This window comes from Danio rerio, chromosome 5 (genome assembly GCF_052040795.2).
Source record: "Danio rerio strain M-AB ecotype USA chromosome 5, GRCz13ab, whole genome shotgun sequence".
Classification (NCBI taxonomy): Eukaryota; Metazoa; Chordata; class Actinopteri; order Cypriniformes; family Danionidae; genus Danio; species Danio rerio.
The window spans coordinates 38,730,472-38,752,974 of record NC_141025.1 but is presented as its reverse complement, the minus strand read 5'-3'; the positions used below and the strand labels follow the sequence as shown (position 1 = coordinate 38,752,974).

The 22,503-nt window shown below is 36.5% G+C and overlaps 1 protein-coding gene across 4 annotated transcripts in view; it reads right to left on the bottom strand.

Moving 5' to 3' along the window:
* ltbp3 (latent transforming growth factor beta binding protein 3) overlaps window positions 1-22,503 on the bottom strand; it is a 67,487-nt gene that overhangs the window by 22,449 nt on the left and 22,535 nt on the right. For all 4 annotated transcript variants that reach the window (XM_087252367.1, XM_087252368.1, XM_087252366.1 and 1 more), the window contains 13 exon segments: window positions 12,269-12,417; window positions 12,019-12,136; window positions 9,822-9,988; window positions 9,625-9,730; window positions 8,711-8,797; window positions 3,808-3,930; window positions 3,544-3,696; window positions 1,925-2,038; window positions 1,828-1,841; window positions 1,618-1,687; window positions 797-883; window positions 562-687; window positions 21-149 (listed from right to left, as the gene is read on the bottom strand). In XM_087252367.1, the coding sequence (XP_087108493.1) occupies window positions 21-149; window positions 562-687; window positions 797-883; window positions 1,618-1,687; window positions 1,828-1,841; window positions 1,925-2,038; window positions 3,544-3,696; window positions 3,808-3,930; window positions 8,711-8,797; window positions 9,625-9,730; window positions 9,822-9,988; window positions 12,019-12,136; window positions 12,269-12,417 (1,443 nt within the window).

Sequence of the window (22,503 nt, the reverse complement as noted above, 5' to 3'; positions counted from 1 at the left end):
AGATAATGTTGGTTACTCACCAGAACAACTGCGCTTTCCTGAAGAAATCTCGCTCAGTCTGTAGCCATGATGACAGTTGCATTTATAGGAACCCAAAACGTTTAAGCAAACACCTCTACCACATGGCTGTGCATCACATTCATTCTCATCTACAGAAAGAAGAAGAGCAATGTATATATCAATCGATCAATCAATCAATAAATCTATCTATCTATCTATCTATCTATCTATCTATCTATCTATCTATCTATCTATCTATCTATCTATCTATCTATCTATCTATCTATCTATCTATCTATCTATCTATCTATCTATCTATCTATCTATCTATCTATCTGTCTGTCTGTCTGTCTGTCTGTCTGTCTGTCTGTCTGTCTGTCTGTCTGTCTGTCTATTCTTTTTCAAATTATTTTAATCTATCCATCCATCCATCCATCCATCCATCCATCCATCCATCCATCCATCCATCCATCTATCTATCTATCTCTTACAGTGCATTTGTCTGTGATTTTGTGGGTTGTACAGTATGTGTTTGTATTTGAATTCGATGTATGCACTCACCCTCACAACGTTTTGTCAGCGCATGTGATCTATACCCAGGATAGCAGTGGCACATAAAACCATTCTGTGTGTTCGCACATACTCCATGACCACATATGTTACTGTTCAGCTTGCATTCATCCATTGCTGTAAGACCCAGATCCAAAACACACAGCCATAAAACACTTTTTTTTTTCATTTAAGTATCAAAAGGAGCTTTGTTAACTGGTAACTGATGCGTTTTGATGGAACTCACGCGAGACTTGCGTCTGGGACACTTCATGTGAATCTGCCTCTGGGGGAACCAGGACTATGGGAGGAGTCGTTGGCTTTGCCACAATGACTGATGAGTTGGAAGGAGAAATAATAGAAAGAAATAATAAGAGCACATTTAAATAATTAAAAAGTGTTAGCAAATGAAAAAATGCATTAAAAAACGGAAATCTGTGTTTCCTTATATGCATTTCACATTTTTTACTTCCTTTATTCTGTTACTGTTTGACCATGAAAAAGATCTGCAGCAGTTTCTGAACTCTCTCCAACGCCTTGCTATATGTAACCAGTGTACTGTGCATAGGGAGAGGATCGATTCTGCTGATAAATATCTGATTTCTTTCCCAGCTTTTTAAATTCACAGACATAACCAACATTCTCAATGTGTGTGTTTTAACATAAGCTTGTGTATTTTTCACATGAACGAGAACTTCTTGCAATATTCAGTTGCCATCTGACAACCAGTATTCTGTGTGCCTAGAAAAGTCTATTTCAGGAGTTTAAACTGACAAAGCTTTATCAGGCTCCTATTTGACCCCTTTTACAAAATATAAGATAAGTCTTTTATGTATGAAGAATATGTCTGTAAAGTTTCAGCTCAATATACCCATCAGATCATTCACAAAACCATGCTCAAAATATCAATTTTGGAGCGAAAGGAATATGTTGCTTTTTTTTGTGGATTGTAGATTGTTTTATATTTGTAAAACTCATTCTTGAAGTGCAGCTGATTATGCAAAGTTAGAACCAATCTTTTAACCCTGTTTTGCATCAATACTAATACATGGTACTTTGTAAGTATACCTGGGCGGCGAGGGCCATGTGTGCTGATTGGTGAGAGATGCATTGGCGTGGTCGTCTGAATGGGGACTTCCTGTTGACATGACGGCAAATTCCATTAAATGACCGACCTAAACTATATGTATTAAAACTATGACTTATATCTATCTTTTTATTTTTGCTCTTTCCAGTAATTTGTAGTTTAGAAGTTTAGATGAAAAACCAGGATCTTACCGGAGGCTTGACTTCTGGAACACAAACAGGAAGATGCAATGAATAAACAATTAATAAACAACCTAGCAATCAAGCTTGCAGATTTAAATGTCTGTACCAGTGTCAGGATTAATGTGTTCAATGCTGGTCAGGAAGGGCTGAAAGGTCAGAGTACCGTGATAGGTCTGTAAAGACATTCCCTTTCCCGCTGGACATATCTTATTAAAGGAAGCTAAAGAGACAAAGCAAATTGAAGAGAAACATTAGAGAAGATATATTCATTATTCAAAGACCTATTTATAGATATAGGAGCACATTCAAATTGGGCAAAAGTCAGAATGAAAGAATTTTCTCCATTTCAGTGTATGAGAGTTTTGCCATATGGCAAGCCTGCCTTTAAACAAACAGGGGAAACAGACAATTCATGATGATGCTCAGTACTGATAATGTAAATATCACTGATAGCGCAGATATACCTTTTATTCTCTGGTATTTTTAAACTTTGCAAAAAAACTGTGAGGAACAATGTTTATTTTACCCTTTTGGTTACATTCAAAATGTTGGTACAACTTTTATAGACCGTTTCAATGTGGTCATGTGATTGACCCATGAACATTTCCTGCTTGTTATCAAACTATTTATAACTGTAACAAGAGGCAATTCAATTATAACTTAATTTTAACATGACATGATGACAATAGGAAATACGTTAGGACAATTGTTTTTGTTTACATTCATCAAAATGGTCTATAATGTGGATCAAATAAATCCCAAAAAAATGACATTAGCTATGTTTCCATCCAAAGATGCAAATTAAATGTATGCGCAAAACTGGAATATCGCATAAAAGACGTGCGCTTAAAGCAGGGTTTTCCTCCTGTCAAAAAGAACAAAATTGTCACTTTTTGATTAACTGGCGCCAAATATCAAAAGTTAAAATGGAATTTGCTGCAGTAGGAGAGGCTGCGTGAATCTTTTCATCATTTAATAAATGACTCCGAAGGCAATGCCGATACACAATAAATGTGTGGTAGCGTTTGAAGGCGTGAGAAGCAGAGCACAGACGCTCTTGATATTTCTGGAGGTAATTAATAATATAATGACACTAATACTAAAATGGTTAAGAATGACCATTTTTATGTGCATATCCAACATGAGCAGAAAAATAGGTGGATGGAAACATAGCTTTAGTGAAGACCACACAAAAATGACACAAAATCAGAAAAGTTAACATTTAACATTAGCCCCCACACCTTTTCAAGGGTTAAAAAAAACATTATCTTACAAATATCAAATAATAATAAGAATAAAAATAAAAAAACTCAAAAATATTACAAAGTGGGACCTTGGACCACTGAACAACTGGCCAAAATGTAGCATTTCAATAATCTGTTAAACAGATGAGCTTGGCATTGTTGATGCCATGCTCTAATATTTGAGCTACAGAAATTTAATTGAGGGTCGACACCATGGCTCAGTAGTTGGCACTGCTAGGTGCTCCGATTTCTCTCACAGTCCAAAGACATGCGCTACAGGTGAACTGAATAAAGTAAATTAGTCGTATTATATGTGTGTGAACGTAATAGAGTATGGGTGTTTCCCAGTACTGGGTTACAGCTGGGAGGGCATCCGCTGTGTAAAACATACGCTGGATAAGTTGGTAGTTCATTTACTAAGCCGATTGAAAATTAAATGAAAGTAAATTTAACTAAATTATTCACTCACTCACTCACTCACCTGTGCCATCCTGTGGGCACCTCTCACAGTTGCTTCCCCATGCTTTACCCACAGTGCAGCAGCACATCTCCTGGGAAAGGCGTGTTGAAAGAGCGTGCTCACATTTCCCTGTTTCCGTAACCATGCGAAAACAGTACCCCAGCTCAACTGTTGCTATCAAGGAGAGGAGAATAAAAAGATCTTGATGCTGGTTTGTTAGCCATTTAGTACTTGCTGGCATTACTGTATATTTGAGCTGAGTTTAAAAAAGTAGTTATAGGTTACCAGCGACGCAGCGTGTCCTTTCTTTCAGTACATAACCAGGTTTACAGGTACAGCGGAAACTTCCCCGCGTGTTTAAACATTCTCCATTCCAGCATACGCCTGACATCATACATTCGTTTATGTCTATGACAGGGAAATGAAGAGAACCACAAACAAAGCATCAGCATGAGTAATAAGATCATAAAAATGTAACTGAGGTAAAAAACATGAGCAAAATGTGCTTAAGTTAGGGTTATGCTGATTACTGACAATGGTCAAATCTCAAATTCAATTCAGTTAAAAAGCAAATGAAACATTTAATGTAAGAGAGAGGTCTCAGGTTTCTTCTTCTGATCCAAGATACAATTTTGTAACAGATTTACCAGCTGTAATTGTTAGGGCTGTTAAATAACTCTATAGCACTTGGCGATGCAACTGATGAGTTTTCCATGATCTTGGTTTTTCTGAAACTGAATCTGTAACAATGAAAGTGGTGATACCAGAAACAAAGTTCCTTTTCAATTCATGTAACTCCATCCACTTGTGAAGTGGCAGTTAGGAGAATTTATATTATTATACATTGCTTTAAGCAGTTTGTATAGCTCTGACTCTTGTATGAATGCATAAAAACATAAAGGCATGTTTCTAAATTACAGATGAATCGGGCTCATGGTCAACATTTTATTTTATTTAAATGTAATGGTAGGCCAGTTATAATGTTCTCTGAATTCTATGGAAGAGGATGATGGCTTTCATTATGTAGTATTAGCTGAAGTAAACACAACACAAGCCTTTTCTTTCAATGTTGATTTGTTTGTCTACAACATCTGCCATGGTTTATGTTTACAATGACATCAAAGGCCTGCCAAATCCATCTTTTCTCATGCATTCTGTATGATAACCAAAGAACTAGCTTAGGACTTGTTGGACTTGTATGGAAACAGGCTCAATCTGAAAATGTACCTCTATATACATTTCTGAAGAATGCCAAATATGTTCCAGGAGCTTGTTTTTTTTTGCAGTTTTTGTTTTAGCGAATCAACCATAGGCCGCTGTTTACACATTTAGATGTCAGATTTCTCTTGCAAGTGCCATTCGCGCCTGCTGTTCTCGTGTAAATCCACCAGAGGCCACTCTTGACTGACTGATTGAATGACTGGCTGATTGACCAATCAACTAACCCATTCTCTTCCTTCCATAAACCTAACCAATAGTGTTTTCAAAAGCACCAATTGACCCGCTAACTCACTACCCTAAACCCAACTGACACTTTTAAAAAGCAATTCAGAAAAAGAAGTCCTCATCTGATTTTATCATGTTTTCAGAATTTACCACATTCTCACCCTGTTATTTACTCGTTTAATCAATTTTTTTGGCTTTTGTTTTTGTCTTACCCACTTTCTGGAACTATTCTTTGCCAGACTTGAACCCTTTCATCATGGTCAACTCCTCTCTGTGTCCGTCGACGTACATGGCAAGCTAACTGTACAAACTGGTAACAGCGGGACAGCCTTCCAAACAGAGATAATCGGTCAGCTGGTAAACGTGAAAAGGAACGACATCATACCGCCCGGTAGCATTCATTTTAAAGACGAAATGCAACCATACGTACTTCTGGCTTAATTCGCGATCTCCATAAATGTATAAAGGGCTACATTTTCAGAATAAGCCTGTGTTGCAACAAAAGGTTGCAGGTTCAAGTCCCGGCACCAGCAGTGATTGGAGGTGGTGGGAGTGTAAAACCAGCATTCTTACCACCCTCAATACCATGGCTGAGGTGAGTTCCTTGAATAAATATCAACAGTGAATATCAAGTTCCACATAAAATCTTCATGTGTGCAATAATGTGCAAAAAAGCAAACACACATCAGGATATTTTAATAGATTAGATTGCATGTATATAAATGGAAACAACAAGATGTCATTGAATAATTGGACCAATCTTGATGCAAAACCCTCCCAAATCTTGTTAATTATTCTGAAGTGCCTAAGCCCAAACCAGCCCTCCCAGAACTGTATTCAGATGCAAGATAATATGACAGCCTTTTCAACTGTCTTTGTTGTCTGCTTCTCTGAAGCATTTCTTATGTAGGAAAAAGAACTACAGTGGTTTCCACAAACAGACATCCAACTCAGGTTCATTCTGATTACGTACCCCTATATACATTTCTGGAAAGAGCAAAATAAATCCCAGGAGCTACATTTTATTTTCCTGTTTTTGTTTTCGCAAATCCGCCAGAGACCGGTGTATACGCTTTTTCAGATCTCAAATTTCTCTCGTGAGTGTCATTAACCTGCTGTTCTCACGTAAATCCACCAGAGGCGCTGCCGACTGACTTGACCCCCTTCCCTCCACCCAACCAATAGTATTTTGAAAAGCACAGATTGACCTGCCCAACCTCCTTCCCCAAACCCAACTGCAGTGTTTTAAAAAGCAATCCAGAAAAAAAGCCCCCTGATTTTTACCAGAAACCTTCTTCACTGGACTCGAACCCTGTCATCACTGTCAACTCTGCTCTGCATCTCAAATCCACCGATGTACGTGTCGAGCTACCAGACAAGCTGGAAACAGCGGGAAAGCTGGCCACATGCAGGAAAAGCGGTCAGCTGTTTAGCGATAATCATAACGCCCGAAGCATTCATTTTAAAGACCAAATACAGTCATAATAGCTCTGGTTACATAATTTGCGATCTCCAAGAAAGGCATATAGGGCTTCGTTTTCATAATGAGTCTATGGTGCAGACATCTTTGACAGGCAAAGCAACACATGTAACTACACCTAACAGGGAAGGCCAAATGCTCACAAAAAAAAAAAAACTCTGATTCTGATTAACTTATTCTGATCCTATTTTTGTATTTGGCAAGCACTATAGCTAGCTCTTTCTTTTTATATATATATATATATATATCGGAATTGGCCAATTGCTATTGGCAAAAACTCAAGATCGGTGCATTAGTAGTCTGAAGGATTCCGTTCTATAGACATTCTTGTTTGAATCTGGGAAAGGAGGACACATACTGTATATCAATGGTCTGAAGCATCTGCTTGCACTAAAACTTGACAGATGTTGTTAGTCATTTTGCTGGTGTACAATTTATTCACTTGCCTAATCCCAACCAATGCGATCATAAATGGAGCTTATCACCAAATTATCAGAAATTTTATGTTCCTTATGCCATTATTCTGAAACTGAAGCTATGCAGGTCCATATACAAAGGTAATCCAAACTGTCTCCTGACTGGCAGAAAGTCCTTGACTTCTGTATTTCTCTACAGTTCTGGAATGAATGCCTGGGCTGTTTTGCATTTCTTGGATATAATCCTTTTTGCCACAGTAATTTAAGAGCTGTCTTCTGGTGTATATTTCACTGAGGAAAAATGGGAGTTGATCTAGCTTTACATACTGGTAACACTTTAGAATAACGGTCCTTTAGTTAATGTTAGTTTATTTATGTACAACAGTTATGTATGTATACTAACTAAGCATAAATAATCTTGAAAATTATTTATTGATCATAGTTCAACATTTACTAATGCATTTTAAAAAAAAGTTGTACACAAATGGCTACAGCAAAAGCAACCAACCTTAAATGATTGAATAGATGGAACTATTGAGATCTATACAATGGAAAAAATCACTTTTCTAGTTTATTTAAAGAAGGCTATATTTCTGTGAAAATGGAGGAAATGGGTTAAATATATTTCAATTAGAAGACCTGATTTTGTTGCCATAAACAAATAGAAAATGCTTAACTGATAAATAGATAAATACATGCTAACATGTATGGTCATATATATTCACATTGTATTCTGTGTTATCACCATGTGTATAATGAAGGTGGTCATTTGAGACTATTCTGTAAGGAATTAAATTATGACATGCATTCTCACCATGGATGTAAATCGTCCTTTAATTTTTATTTGTTTCTTTTTTAATGCTATTTTTATATTTTTATTTATACGTTTTCATAATTTTTTTGTAATTTAACAAAATTTGAGTACTATGTACAGTTAGTACACCTGATAATAATGTATGTAAATTGTATGTCATGTAATGGTGATCTATTCCTTCCAGTTCTCCACTATTTCCATAGGGACTCGGCACAAAGGATTTGACGCATAAAACCACAAACTTGCAATGCAACAGTTTACTTTTCGTTTGTCAAGAGCAACAAAAATTAAAAAACAAAAGGAAGAACTATTTACTTTTCCAAGCTTCAATATGGTTTTAAAGAACGGTCAAAAGACTGTCTACCATCAAGCCCCTTCCTTCTTTCTACATATGACATATTGCATTATGTACTCAATTGAGTCACAATAAAAATAAAATAAAAAAATCATAAAAAATCTAAAGTTGTGCTCGTTAACACATTACTTAATGCACCGTGAGTTAACATTAACTGATTTTAACAAAGATTAAAAAATATCTTAATAAATGTATTACTAATTGTTTGTTAATGCTAGTAAATCCATTAACTAACTAATCGTTATTTTAAAGTGTTACCTAAATATTTTAACTGAATGTATTAAATGTATTTTAATAAATATAATCAGAATAAAAGCACAGTAAAAAAAACTAAATATTCTTCTGAATCATTTATTTTAAACAAAGTTTAATTAATAAAACATACACAAACCTTTTCACATTAAAAATTGGTTCTTTAAAACAAACTGCATTTATTCCATTTATTCCATTTTTTACAGCATATGATGGGAGTAACTCCCATTACAAAGCTCATTATTGGGGTTCCATGGCATGTTAAAGATTGAATACCTCCGCTCTACATAAAAATATTTTGACATGGTTGTCATTTTTATGTGTTGATTTAATGCTTAAATGAATGTGTAAATTTTATGACATCCAGCATACTTACAATTTGTTAAACACAAACTTGCACACAATCCAGCATGTGCACACAGTACCTTGGCAGTGAGTGCTGTTGAGTCTCTTGTATCCCTGAGGGCACGTTGATGCAAAGTCCTCGACTATAGCCTGGTGTTTTTCAGTATCTGAATGACAGAAATCAGAGGAATTTCAGCTGCTGAAGCACCTCATCATCATTTGGTTGACTGATTACTTCAGACCGTAACCATGAAACAACAAAGCAATAAAAACCAAGTAAAACAAAGCTATATAAAAACAACACTAGTGGATGGAAATAAGTGTCTATGTGGGATTTAGTTATCCACAGAAACTGGTAGCTTGCGGTGTGTGTGATGTGCTCCATTTCTTCCCGTGTGTAAGAAGGAGAGAGAAAAGGGCCGCTGTGGGAACATTTCTCTGAAGCTGATATTTTCTCTTCAGCATAAGAACATGTGAGAACAGAGACAGAGTGACTTTCCAGAAAGCCTTTTGCCAAAGCCAACATTTCTTCCTCCTTTTTTCCATCCCTCACTTTTGTCTCCTTTTACTGCAAAGGGTGTGTCATAGGAAAATATGGTGATGTTGCTGAGGCACGAAGACACTCGCAGACGTTCACACACACTCGAACGCAAACGCTAACACACATCCGTTCCTCAGCACACAATCACTGCCTGACTGAGCGCTGAAATGGGTTACAAAGAGAAAAACAGGAGTGGAAAAAGGCAGTTCTCTTCAAGCTCATTTTGAAATGTAGCTCCAAGACTGTGCTGACACATTCCCATGCATCAAACTATGACAGGGTGAATTTATAAGGACAAAAAGTCTAAAGCAGTAGGATTTGTGACTTGAGCTGTTATTTTTAACCAATGGGGTTGTTTTTGGCTGGTAACACACTTTGATCTTATGGCAGAGACCCTAAAGTCCAACTCCAGATCAAAATCCATTTTATATAATAGAAAATAATTCCACTTACATGGTAGTAAAGGGCATTTGTAGCATTTATTTTGGCCCCAGGAATTACCCACACTGCCACAGCAGTCTTCTTGATTTGTCAGACCAGGAAGGGGATTACTACTACACTAAAAAAGGAGAGAGAAATAGAGAGAGAGAGCGTCAGAGGATATTATCAAGAGGCAAATGTTGTTAATTTCTGTATCATCAGTCACTCACAGCCTGTTTGGGCGTGGTCTCCTGGAAGCACCTCCCCTTGGGTTTATGAGTCGGTGGAGGGAGGCGGGCCACAGTTTTGGTACTGTGAGGCTTGTTCTCTGATTGGTCCAGAGGATGAATGACAACTGATGTGTCTGGCGTGTGAACAACACGAACATTGAACTGCACTGGAAATTTGAATAAGAAAAGAGAACAATCTTGTTTTTAAAAAAAACTGCTTTTAAATGAATTGCAGGCAAAATTTATATATATTTTTTTTTTATGTTTTTACAAGAGAGTAAATTATTAATATTTTAAATAACAGATTATATACAGGAATCAAAGAGTGAAATTCAATACCTTTTAAGACCTTTTTTAATCCTATTTTCAGACTTTATAACCACTTTGGATTTCAACTAGAAACACTGGTGAGATTTTAACTTACACTATATTTACTAAATATTACTGTTAAAAACTAATTTGAAACTAAAACATGAAAAAAAAATCTCTTGAATCTACTGTTGCTAATTCAGCAGGTTGGCGCCTATAGAGCTGCAGAAATAATGGTGTTGCCTTGGTTACTGCATTAAACATGGCAGCATGATGTCAAATACAGCAGGATTTTATTGATTTCATAAACTACACAATATCCTGATATTCCAGATTTAATTCAGGCAAACTTTAGCATACAACTATACATTGCAAATTCAAATATGATATAACATTTATTACCTTGCAAAATAGCATTTACGATTTTTTAAGGGCCTAAATTTCTCTACATTAATTTATCAACTTTAATACTTTTAAGACCCCGTGGACACCTTGAATTAGCTTTATTTTATATTTTCAGTTTTCTTTATATATATATATATATATATATATATATATATATATATATATTTATTTAAATTTTTTTTTTTTTTTGGTATGGGTGTGATGAGATCTCAAGATTGTGATATTAAAAGGTGTCTTTTTTGGTAAAGTAAAAATATCTCAAAGCATAGATGCAACTGGCAAGTTTACATTACACTTTTGCTTATTTAGAGGGTAGTTAGAGGTAAAACCTTTTACAGTGCTCATATATTGTTCTGACTTGATTGAAAATGATAATTCACACTCAGAAAGTAGAATGGAAGTGACAATTAAGATTTCGAGATGACTAGTAAAACATGTCAAAATGCACCTGCAGATTATTTTACCAGATACATATTTTGTCACTGAAGATTCCTTTAAAACACTATATGAAGAGTTCAGATGCAAAAACCTCTAAGTGCCGTCTGAAATGTAGCATTTTTTTCAGGCTCCTGTGTGTAGGCTCAGTGATTTCACTTTTATGGCAAAGAATAAGTCCTTTACATAATCTTCAAATTTAAATAACTCAACAATAACAAACGGGGCTGAGAATAATGCTCATTTTCGATTGAAATATCTGACGGCACTTCTAGGTTTTTGCATCCAAACTGTAAAAATCTCATCTCATGTAAATCCAGTTTTGTGTATTGTTACATCTTGTGGGCAGAGGGTCTAGAGACATCCCAAACATTTTTGTAATTGTATGTTTCATTCACATTCTACAGACATTTTTGTTTTAATTTTTTGTAGTCTAACCAAGACAAAATGAAAATGAACATTTGAAAGTACAGCCTTTCACTTGCAAAAAGCTGGTTTTACGTTAGACTTTTTATATTTAGGGACTGTCTTTAAATTTATATACAACATTGGTACATACTTTAATAACATTATAGCAATTTTTACATATAATTCATGACTTATTTTAATAAAAATGTTAAGGTTTGCTCATTATAGTTAACACCTATATCAACATTTAACAATTGGTTTTGTTATTGTTTATCATTCTCCTCAAATGCTTTAGATCACAGGTGTCAAACTCCAGTTCCTGGAGAGCCACAGTTCTGCACAATGTAGTTCCAATCCTAATTAAACACAACTAATTGAGTGCTTTAGGTACATTTGATACCTACAGATAAGTGTGTTGAAGCAGAGCTGGAACTAACCTCTGCAGGGCTGTGGCCTTCCAGGAATTGAGTTTGACACCCCTGCTTTAGATTGTTGTTATCCCTATAAAGACTAAATTCTCTCACAAAATGTTTTAGAAGTCACATAATATTCTGAATTTAGTCATTTTTGATCTCTGTTTTAATGAAAAATAACAAATATCTGGTTGGGATATGGGTTAGATGTCCTGTGCACCAGTTACCTTCAGAAGAGTGATGTCCAGTGCCTTGCAGAGTGAACACAGAGTGTGTTTGTGTCATCTGCTGTCGTCCACCTGCACCGATAGACTCAGACAGACTCTGAGACTCACCTGGCACCACCTGGACAGATACATTTATTCTGTCGTCTACTGATCTCACAACATCAGGTTCTAACAAAACCCTTATGCATTCAGAATATTCGTACTCCTGCATGAGACTGTATTTGATTTCTTAATGTGAAAGAGCTGTCACCTGCACAGTGTACACAGGCTGCTTGTTGCCACGAGTAGCTTGAGTTCGAAGTGGGTACTGGCAGAGGCGTCCTGTGAAGCCTGGTGGACAGAGACAGTGTGTGCGGGTACTGCACACTCCTCCATTCATACAGGTCAGAGGACACACCACTGCAGACACACACACACACACACACACACACACACACACACACACACACACACACACACACACACACACACACACAGAGATCACTGATTAGACATGCAACATAATGGTTTGACAATATTTATAAATTGTATACATTTAATAAACTTGCCTAAAAAGTCACACACATTAATATTTAATTGGAGCTCCATTAGCTTTGATTATGGTACAAATTCAGTTTCAATGTGCTTATACAACACTTCATATTTTTGTCTAGAATTGCATTAATTATTTGTCAGAATCTTGTGCTGATGTTGAGAGAGTTGGACCTCTATGCAAGATCTTTTTCAGCACAACCCAAAGATTTTCAATAGGGTTAAAGTCTGGACCCTGTAGTGGCCAATCCATGTGTAAAAAAATATATATCTCGTGCTCTTTCTTCTACAATCTAAGGCAGATGGATCCTGGGAATGAACCCTCGTGCCATCAGGGAAGAAAAAAATAGATTGATTAATGAGCCTGGTCATTCAATATATTTAGGTATATTCAGGTCAGCTGACATCATTCTTTGGCCACATAACAGTGCAGAACCTAGATCTGACCAACTGGCATCTCCTTAGATGTTTATTTGATTCAAGCATGGCAATAATTTAACCCTTCTGAAAGTCATGAACAACCTTTCCACTACCACATGATGTCTCTCTTCTGACATGGTTGTTTAAGAAAAGGAGAACAAGAAGCTGCTCTATGCATCAGTTAGTGATAATTAACTTGTTACCAGCTGAAACATAATCATTCATGCAGTAATTATCCAATGAGAGGCCGTAACCTTTTCACTTAGTTAAATTCAGGTGGTGACTTAAGCTTAAGTTTGTGTGTGTGTGTGAAATTCTGTCGAGCGGCGCTGCGAAAAGGGACGGGATTAAACAAGATGATTAGACATTTAAAAAGCGAGCGATTTCTCCATGTTCTAAATTTCTGTCCAGAGATTTCATGTTTGATACTCGATTGGTCTCACGCATTAAAATGATGCGATTTTGCAGGTCAGAGTTTACCAAGCTTGAACTTTGAACCGAAGCAACCTGCGAAACTTGGCGCATGACCCTGCGTTTCCGGTCTGACGCATTCACGTGCATATGAATGAAAGTCTATGGGAGGAAAAGCCCAGTGTGACGGCAGCTTTACACGGAAGTGCAATAAATGATGTATATTTAGGATGTTTTCTTTCCACTAGACTGAAAAACACTTTATGAAAAGCCCGAACATATATAAAATGAACAATAATATTAAACAATCAATTGAAAATTATCAATTATTTCCATGTTTTTTTTTGTCTTCAACACATTTCATAATCTACAGAAATCTCTCTCCCATACATGTCTGAAGAGATACATATTGACCCAGAATTTTATCAATAAAATAGTCTTGTAATTGAAAAGCTCCCTGACATTTCTGAGCAGCAAGGTGATAGCTTCAGTGTTCTTAAAGCAGTTAATATTACGGTTTCAATATTGCTGAACACTTTTAAGAGAAATGCAGATTTAGGCAATTCAGTTATTTAATCTCTCTCATATCACTGCTCCAGGTCTCAAGCCTCTGTCACTTGCTCTAAAATAATATTTTGGAATTAATTGAGGATTAGGATGATATGTGTGAGAAATTAGCCCTATAAAAGAAGTTTTTAGGGGCAAAAACCTGATAAATAACCTGATCAAGCTCTTGAGGTCCGGTGACCATAATTTAAGTTAATGATAATAATTAGATGGAACATTATTAAATATTCCTCATTTACATATTGCGTAGTTTAATTTTATTTATCAAACATACATATGACACACATAAACACTATAATTAAAACCTGATGACAATTACATCATCTACTAAGAATAAAATAGTTGGAAATGCTTTCATTTTTGTTACAAAAATAAACAGACCAAACTTTAAGTGTGCAAAAGCTTTTGCAAACTGCATTTGATTTTTTGATTTTTATTTTGCAGTCGTAAAAGTGTAAGACCTCATTTAAACATGGATTCAGACTATGTGCTTTCTATCTTGATGTGTCAGACTGTGGTTTGGTTAGATCCACTTATGTGGGTTGAAGCATCAAGCAAGGCTTAACCAGATTATTCTGGAACACTGGCACAAGTAACATCATTATTCAATACCAGCTCATGGTGGTTTCAGAGGGAAAAATCCACTGTCTGTTTGTTATTTTGTTCTGGCCCACGAAGAGCTACTTATAAATTATTCAACATTTGAAGGAAAGGTAGGAGATGACATGAAATCTAAAATCTTTTTTTTTTAAAAGAATTTAAAACTGACTGACAACTTCGACAGAAAGCATGGTATTTAAAGAACAGAGTGTAGAGTTCTCAAAGTGATGGATTTAAAAGTTGAGGAAAATTACAATGCAAAGAAGTGAAACCCTGTATACTACACACACACACACAACACACACACACACACACACACACACACACACACACACACACACACACACACACACACACACACACACACACACACACACACACACACACACACACACACACACACACACACACAAACAAACACACAGGGCTTGGACAATGAAACTGAAACACTGGCCAATTTAGAGTTTCATGGCAAAATTTGACCTGCCAAAACTTCATTCCACCAGTAAGAGCAGAGTGTGAAGGTTAGGTTTCATTAACAGAGTAATAATAGCACAGTTTTGCTTAAAAAATTGCAATGCACACAACATTATAGGTAATATATATCAGTGTTGAAAATTGTTGGTGGAGATTTGATGGCGGCAAGTCTTTGTGATGTATCAAGAGCCGCAGTATTCAGAGTAATGTCAGCATACCACCAAGAAGGATGAACCACATCCAACAGGACAAACTGAGGATGCAAATGATGTCCGGGTGCTAATGCAGACTGAATCCAAAAAAACATAACTACAGCTGCCCAACTCACTGCAGAATTAGATGTGCACCTCAACTCTCCTGTTTCTACCAAAACTGTTTGTTGAAGGCTCCATGGTTTCAATATACTTTGCCGAGCTGCTATAGCCAAACCTTTGGTCACTCACGCCAACGCCAAATGATAGTTTCAATGGTCCCAGCTGTGATAATCTTAGGCTGTGCACAATGGGAACAATGAGTCCACCTTCACTTTCCCACATCTGGGAGAGTTATGGTGTGGAGAAGCCCCAAAAATGTGTACCACCCAGACTTTTGCATGCCCGGAGTGAAGCATGGGAGTGGGTCAGTGATGGTTTGGGGTCAGTGATGGTTTGGATTGCAATATCATAGTATTTCCTAGGCCAAATACTTGTGCTAGATGAGCGCATCACTGCCAAGGACTACTGAATCATTCTGGAGGACTATGTGCATCCAGTGGTTCAATCCATAGTACCCTGACAGCAGTATCATGTACAGTATCAGGATGGTAATGCCCTAATACACACAGCAAAAATGGTGGCAGAGTGATTTGATAACCATGAAAGTGAAGATATTATATGATATATTTTAGATATTTATAAATGTATTTTTGTAATTAAATATTCAATATATGTTCATGTATTATGTTGAAAGATTTTTTGTATCTTTGTGATATTAGGTGTATTACAGTTAGTAAATTATTTAATTTCATTTGTAAGTAGCTTTAGACAAAAGTGTGGCTGAATGACCACATGTAATGTAATGAGGGTTGCAGTGTTGTTGCAGGAATGGTTCATACCCCCCAAAAAATTGCACTTCGCAAATTTCTACTTATTTTTTTTACCTCTAAATAATAGGATAATCCAAACAAATGCAGATCTTTTTCCATTTTTTTCTTATATATTTTTTGCTTCAACAAAATCTCCTGGAATTATTTGCCTTTTTAGTCATTTTTTGACTAGTATTTGGCACATCTACCTTTTCTGTTTAGGCATGAAACACAAGTCATGATTGAGCCAAAAAGCATGTCGGGAGACTGGAAATAATACAAATACACTGTCAGACTTTTGATTCTATTTAACCAGTGGAGCTTCAGAGGAGCACAAAGGCATGTGATGAGGCTGGCAGGGTTGAACTGTGGCTCGTTTCTCTTGTAGCTTGATGAGAACAACACACGGAAACAATTACAGCTGGCCAGAGTCTGTCTGCATGCGCATGACTACCACCCACACACACCCACACACACTCTCACACAAAGCCATTCTGACTTCACACAAAAATAGGATGACTTTGAGATTTTATGAGACAGATGTAAACAAACAAGTCAAACTTTCTATATAAAACCAAAACCATAAGAGAAGGAAATAACATGTTTAGAAACTTCATTTATTTGTTTTTGTTTTTTTCCTTCATATATTTTCTTTCTAATGGATTATTAATCATAGCAGAGACATATTGAATGATAATGTTTTTTTGTTCTATTTTTTGTGTGCAAAAAAAATATTTAATGCCCAAAAATAAAGGTTTGTTATTGGTGTTTATGCCCCATGAAGAACCTTTAATATCCACAAAATCTTTACTAGACTACATACACATTCGTTACACTAAAAAAGTGTAATTTCTTTCAAGAAATGTTCTCTGAAAATGAGGAATAGGTAGCTATTTAAGAAACACAGATGATCACAATTAATTCAGATTCATGGAGGGAATTTATTTGGAAAAAATTTAATTTAATTTGAGTTCTTTATGACACCTAAAATAAAATACTTTCAAACTAGCGATCAAGAAAATGGTGAATTCTGGAGAAAATCTGGAAATGTATTGGCTGATCATTTCCACATAGTTTGGGATTGTAATATTATACACACCTATTGGCAAGATTTGAATTAAGAGATAAATGCAACAATGGGATTGAATCTGGAATGTAATTTTAAAACTATCTACCTGGGAATTTACTCTTAAAAAATACCAAAAAATTATCTATTTCTTCTTAATACGCTACTAAAACTAGTAAAAAGGCCATTACAAAGAAATGGCTCAAGGAAGATCCTCCATCTGTAGGTGAATGGCATGATATTGTAAAAGAGGTGTATGATATGGAAGTACTGACATATTAGACAGACAACAAGACAACATACAGACAACAAACCGATAAAATTTCAGCATACTGGGGTAAATGGTTGAGAAGAATTGTAATGTTTTCATTTTATTGTTGTGCTTTTATTTAGATATAGAGTCTGTTGATCTTTGATATGAAAACCTTAACAAAATTTTATATGGCAACATTTTATCAACCCTAAATATGAATGTAAATAAGACTGTATTCGGTGACCTTTGACACTTGTATGTCTTTTTTTGTTTGTTTGTTTTGTTCTGAACTGTTTTCTAAAAAAACAAGAAAAGGAAATATATATATATAGAGAGAAATGTTCAAAGGGCGAAGCAGTAGGTAGTGCTGTCGCCTCACAGCAAGAAGGTCGCTGGTTCGAGCCTCGGCTCAGTTGGCGGTTTTGTGTGGAGTTTGCATGTTCTCCCTGCGTTTGCGTGGGTTTCCTCCGGGTGCTCCAGTTTTCCCCACAGTCCAAAGACATGCTGTATGTCCTCAGTATAAAAAGCAGGTGAATTGGGTAGGCTAAAATGTCCGTAGTGTATGAGTGTGTGTGTGAATGTGTATGTGGATGTTTCCCAGAGATGGGTTGCGGCTGGAAGGGCATCCGCTGCGTAAAAACTTGCTGGATAAATTGGCGGTTTATTCCGCTGTGGCGACCCCGAATTAATAAAGGGACTAAGCCGACAAGAAAATGAATGAATGAATAAAAGAAATGTTAACTGAAAGTAAATCAGAAATTAGCCTGTTTCCTTGGCATTACTGCAAAAAGCTCCATTTGAAACCTTTGTTTTTAAGAGTACCCACTGAAAAAAAAATCATCAAACTTCATCTAACCATCAAACAAATGTAAAGGAATTTTTTGTAATGTTATTATAGCACTTCTCTTAGTAAAGTAAAGTAAAGTAAAGTGTAATTTGTTACTATTTCTAAAATGTTTATCAGAATTCCATCATAAATTTACATGAAAAATGATTGTGCACCGTAAGGCAAACTGGCTTTTACTGAGACATTACTAGCCTTTTACACCTAACAAAAATATTCTTGCTTAAGATTTCATAAGTTGACATAGATTTGCATGTATGTATGTGTGTGTGTGTGTGTGTGGGAATGTTTCAGTGTGTCTGTGCTTGCTGAGTTAATTGCAGTATTCCAGACAGACAGAGGTTTCGAAAATACAGCTTTAGACTTCACTACGCCACTAACTCACACACATACATGCGACTTTTCCCAGCAGCATTTAGTTCCCAAGGCATCTGGGCCTTTTTTTAGTATATCATGCTCTCTTATACCTGAAATTTATTCTCACTGTCTAAATCTGCCTCTTTTTTCTTATGTATTATTTAATGTAATCTCAGAAGGGCTGTAACTCTGACAAAACCTCTATAAATTGTATAACTTATTGTGTGCTTATGATTTCTGAGGAATGTCAAATACATTTCTTACTCTTTGTCTGAGCCAAAGCGAATGATAATGGATTCAGCAGACCAGTATGTATGTGTGTGTGTGTGTGTGTGTGTGTGTGTGTGTGTGTGTTAATGGGTGGGGTTTGTATGATTGGACAGAGTGTGTGATGATTTTCTGTGGGTTTGTCGGGGGTGTGTCTGCTGTGCTCGTCTAATCCACGGCCTGCCTGAAAATCACTATGTATTTACAGTAAGATGCTGAAAGCTTCAAACCAGCTTTCTCACACCTCAGTATAAAAAGCAGGCAGCTGAACCTATAAAGCTGCCACAGCAGTGGGATAAATCAGCTTCACTACAGCAGGGTTCATGTCAGGTGAAGTGCTCTAATCTGAGACACACATGGAGAAAAAAAAAGCTGATTATGTTCTTAAAACATCCCTAAAAAACAAAAAAATAATGTATTTTTATTATATATGTTCTGGTTGTCATACTAGTAAACTCTTGGGCTGATGTATGATAATATATTGCAGGTATAGATGCTTTTGGTGGGTTACTTTAGCTAATAAAACATGTTTCAACAATCAACAATCACGTATATGACAGATTTAAGACAAGTTATGCTGTCTTGGCAATGTAATTTCAAGTTGTTGTGACAAAGACACTGACAGGTTTTGTTGTCTTGGTAATGCTAAGATGTCATAACAAAGATAAAGTACCATTCCGACAAATACCTGCACTATTTACAGATCATGTAATGTTATGTAATGTGTGTATATAGCGGCATTTATTGGGTATGGCCATACATCCAAAGCGCTTCACAATCATGAGGGGGGTCTCTCCACACCACCACCAGTGTGCAGCATCCACTTGGATGATGCAACGGCAGCCACAGGACAATGGCGCCAGTGCACTCACCACACACCAGCTGTTGGTGGAGTTGAGAGACAGTGATTAAGCCAAATCAGTGGATGGGGATGATTGGAATGCTGTGTTGGGTAAGGGCCAATGGTGGGAATTTGGCCAGGACACCGGGGTTACACCCCTACTCTTTTAAAAAAAGTCAGAGTCAGGACCTCAGTTTAATGCCTCATTTGAAAGACGGCACTCACTGACAGTATAGAGTCCCCTTCGCTTTACTGGGGCATTAGGTCTTCATGTAATGATGTATTTGCGACCGCAAAATCACTCGTCAGGTGAGCTGACCGTCAGCTGGTACCACAGAGAGGGCGTGCGGGCGCGCGCCTGTGAATAAAGTCTACTTTAGTGAACAGATCCAGCATAAACTGACCGAGCCGAGGCTCGAACCAGTGACCTTCTTGCTGTGAGGCTCTTTTGTGTTTCAATATTCATATTTTGAATATCTTTTTTTTATCTTCATATAAGTTAATGGCATTAACACTAGATTTCCTAAGAAAGAAGCTTTACGACTTAAATAGATCAAAACCAACAAGAATGCTACAAAACAAACCTAAAACTCTTAGCACAATGTGGTTATCAGCGAGCTTTTAATCTCTGTTTGTTACTGTTTATCTCATTTCGTGCACACAAAAAAGTCATCAACCCCAAAAATGTATCTTTCGCAAGAAGAGGTATTAAGAAATTTATGTGCTCTAACTTTCTGAAACCACATACAGACATATCAACCCACATGCACAGACTCACTTAGTGCTAATACTTTCTTTTAAAACAGACGTCCAGTAAACTATCCTGGCCATAAAGTATTTTACAAAACAAAGAAAACAACTAGGTACAATGGTTTCTGAGGTTTGGAAGAAAGGAAAAAGAAAACAGAAGTAAATGACAGATAGTGGAAAGGGAAAAAATGAGACTGTTTAAAACATTCACATGTGTTTTGGGTGCCAAAAAAGCCATTTTCCTAGAATGAACCAGCGGCTGGGCAGGAACTCCACCATTAGGGGTGTGTAAACTTGTTTAACGTACAGTACATTATGAGGACCAAATGTCCCCACAGAGGCTTTGTTAACACCTGGTATTAAATGCGTTTGAGACATATTTCTGTTTACACCTGGTGTTTTAATTTGTATTTTTTTTTTTTTGTCTTACTTTCAGTCATTTTTTCTCATTTCTAATGTTTCTGCATGGGAAGTGAACAGCATTAAAAGTTAATACACAGTTTTTGAGAAAATTAAATGCCATTAAACAGCATTACATTTACTCCTTCAGGCATTACATTTTATTTTGTTCATTATGAAGAAAAAAAAGTATGAATGTAACCTTTATGACATTTTTTTTTCATTCATTATCACTGAGTGTCATTAAAACTAAATTTCTGTGACGTTAGCTTTTTGGAAAATGTCAGACATGAAGAATTGAAAGAAAAAAAATGAAAGATGAAGAATTTAGAAGATGGTTGCAGCCTGTTGATGGCCACAATGGAGGATTCTGTAGTGTTAAAAGAAAGGTATTTTATTTGTTACAATGGAACTTAAACCAGCAACCTTTTTGCTGTGAGGCCACAGTGCTAACCACAGAACCATCATGCTGCCCTATTTCGTAATTCTAAAATAGTCAAATTTTTCTCTTGTTGAAAGGACAAAACCAGCTAGTTTAAAATTTGGAGTTGTCCGATACTAAACTGTAATTTCTCTCGTATTTGAATTTAAAGAACTTTAACTTTTACCTTCAGAGAGATTAAAGTTTGACTATTTCTTTCCAGACTAATGGCATTTGATATTTTGAAATACCATCAAATAAATGTGAAGCTATCTCCTGAGCTAATATTATAACAGTTTCATTGTTGCATCATCTTGAAACTCAGTGGTTACAATTCACAACTTGGGAAATTGACATTTTAGTCATGGGTAATGTACGCTTACCAACTCGCTGGGCCGTTTATATCGAAATTGATATTTAGCCCCACCCTACTGGTGTTTCGTAACATCTAATTTTTATGAGGTGTTAGCACCAATAGCCTAGTGGTTTAGCATGCAGACATATAGCTCAATGGTGCTCACGGTCCTTTGCTGACCTTTCCCATCTTTTGCTCCCAGTCCTTTCCTGTCCGTAACCTACACTGTCCCATCTCAATAGAAGGTGCAAACCAATAAAAAATAATTATAAATTTTACGAGGTGGGTCGTTAGCCCAAAGCTCAACCCCCAACCTGAAGGACCAGGACATACACTATGGACAATTTAGCTTACCCAGTTCACCTATAGCGCATGTCTTTTAGACTTGTAGGGGAAACCAGAGCACCCGGAGCCGGAGGAAACCCACACAAACACGGGGAGAACATGCAAACTCCACACAGAAATGCCAACTGACCCAGCCGGGGCTCAAACCAGCGACCTTCTAGCTGTGAGGCCATGTGCCACCATGCGGCTCCAGTGGTCATGTATAACATGTCAAACATGTAAAAAGATATATAAAAAGGCCTATAATTTTAAGTTACCTGTAGAAACCGTGATATCTCTGAGGGGAGGGTCTATGAATGGCGTATGTAGGCCTTTTAATCTAATATTGCAAAGCAATCTTACAATTTACATATCAACGCAAAAGAAGACTCTTGTAAAAATGTTACATAGAGCAACAGCTTTTTGTTTCAGATCCCATTTACACCTGCATGATGGTGTAATTTAGAGTTGTCCACTTGTAATTGAAATTACAAAAGATTCTTAATGCCGGGCATGAATAGCTAAATAGATTTTTTTGA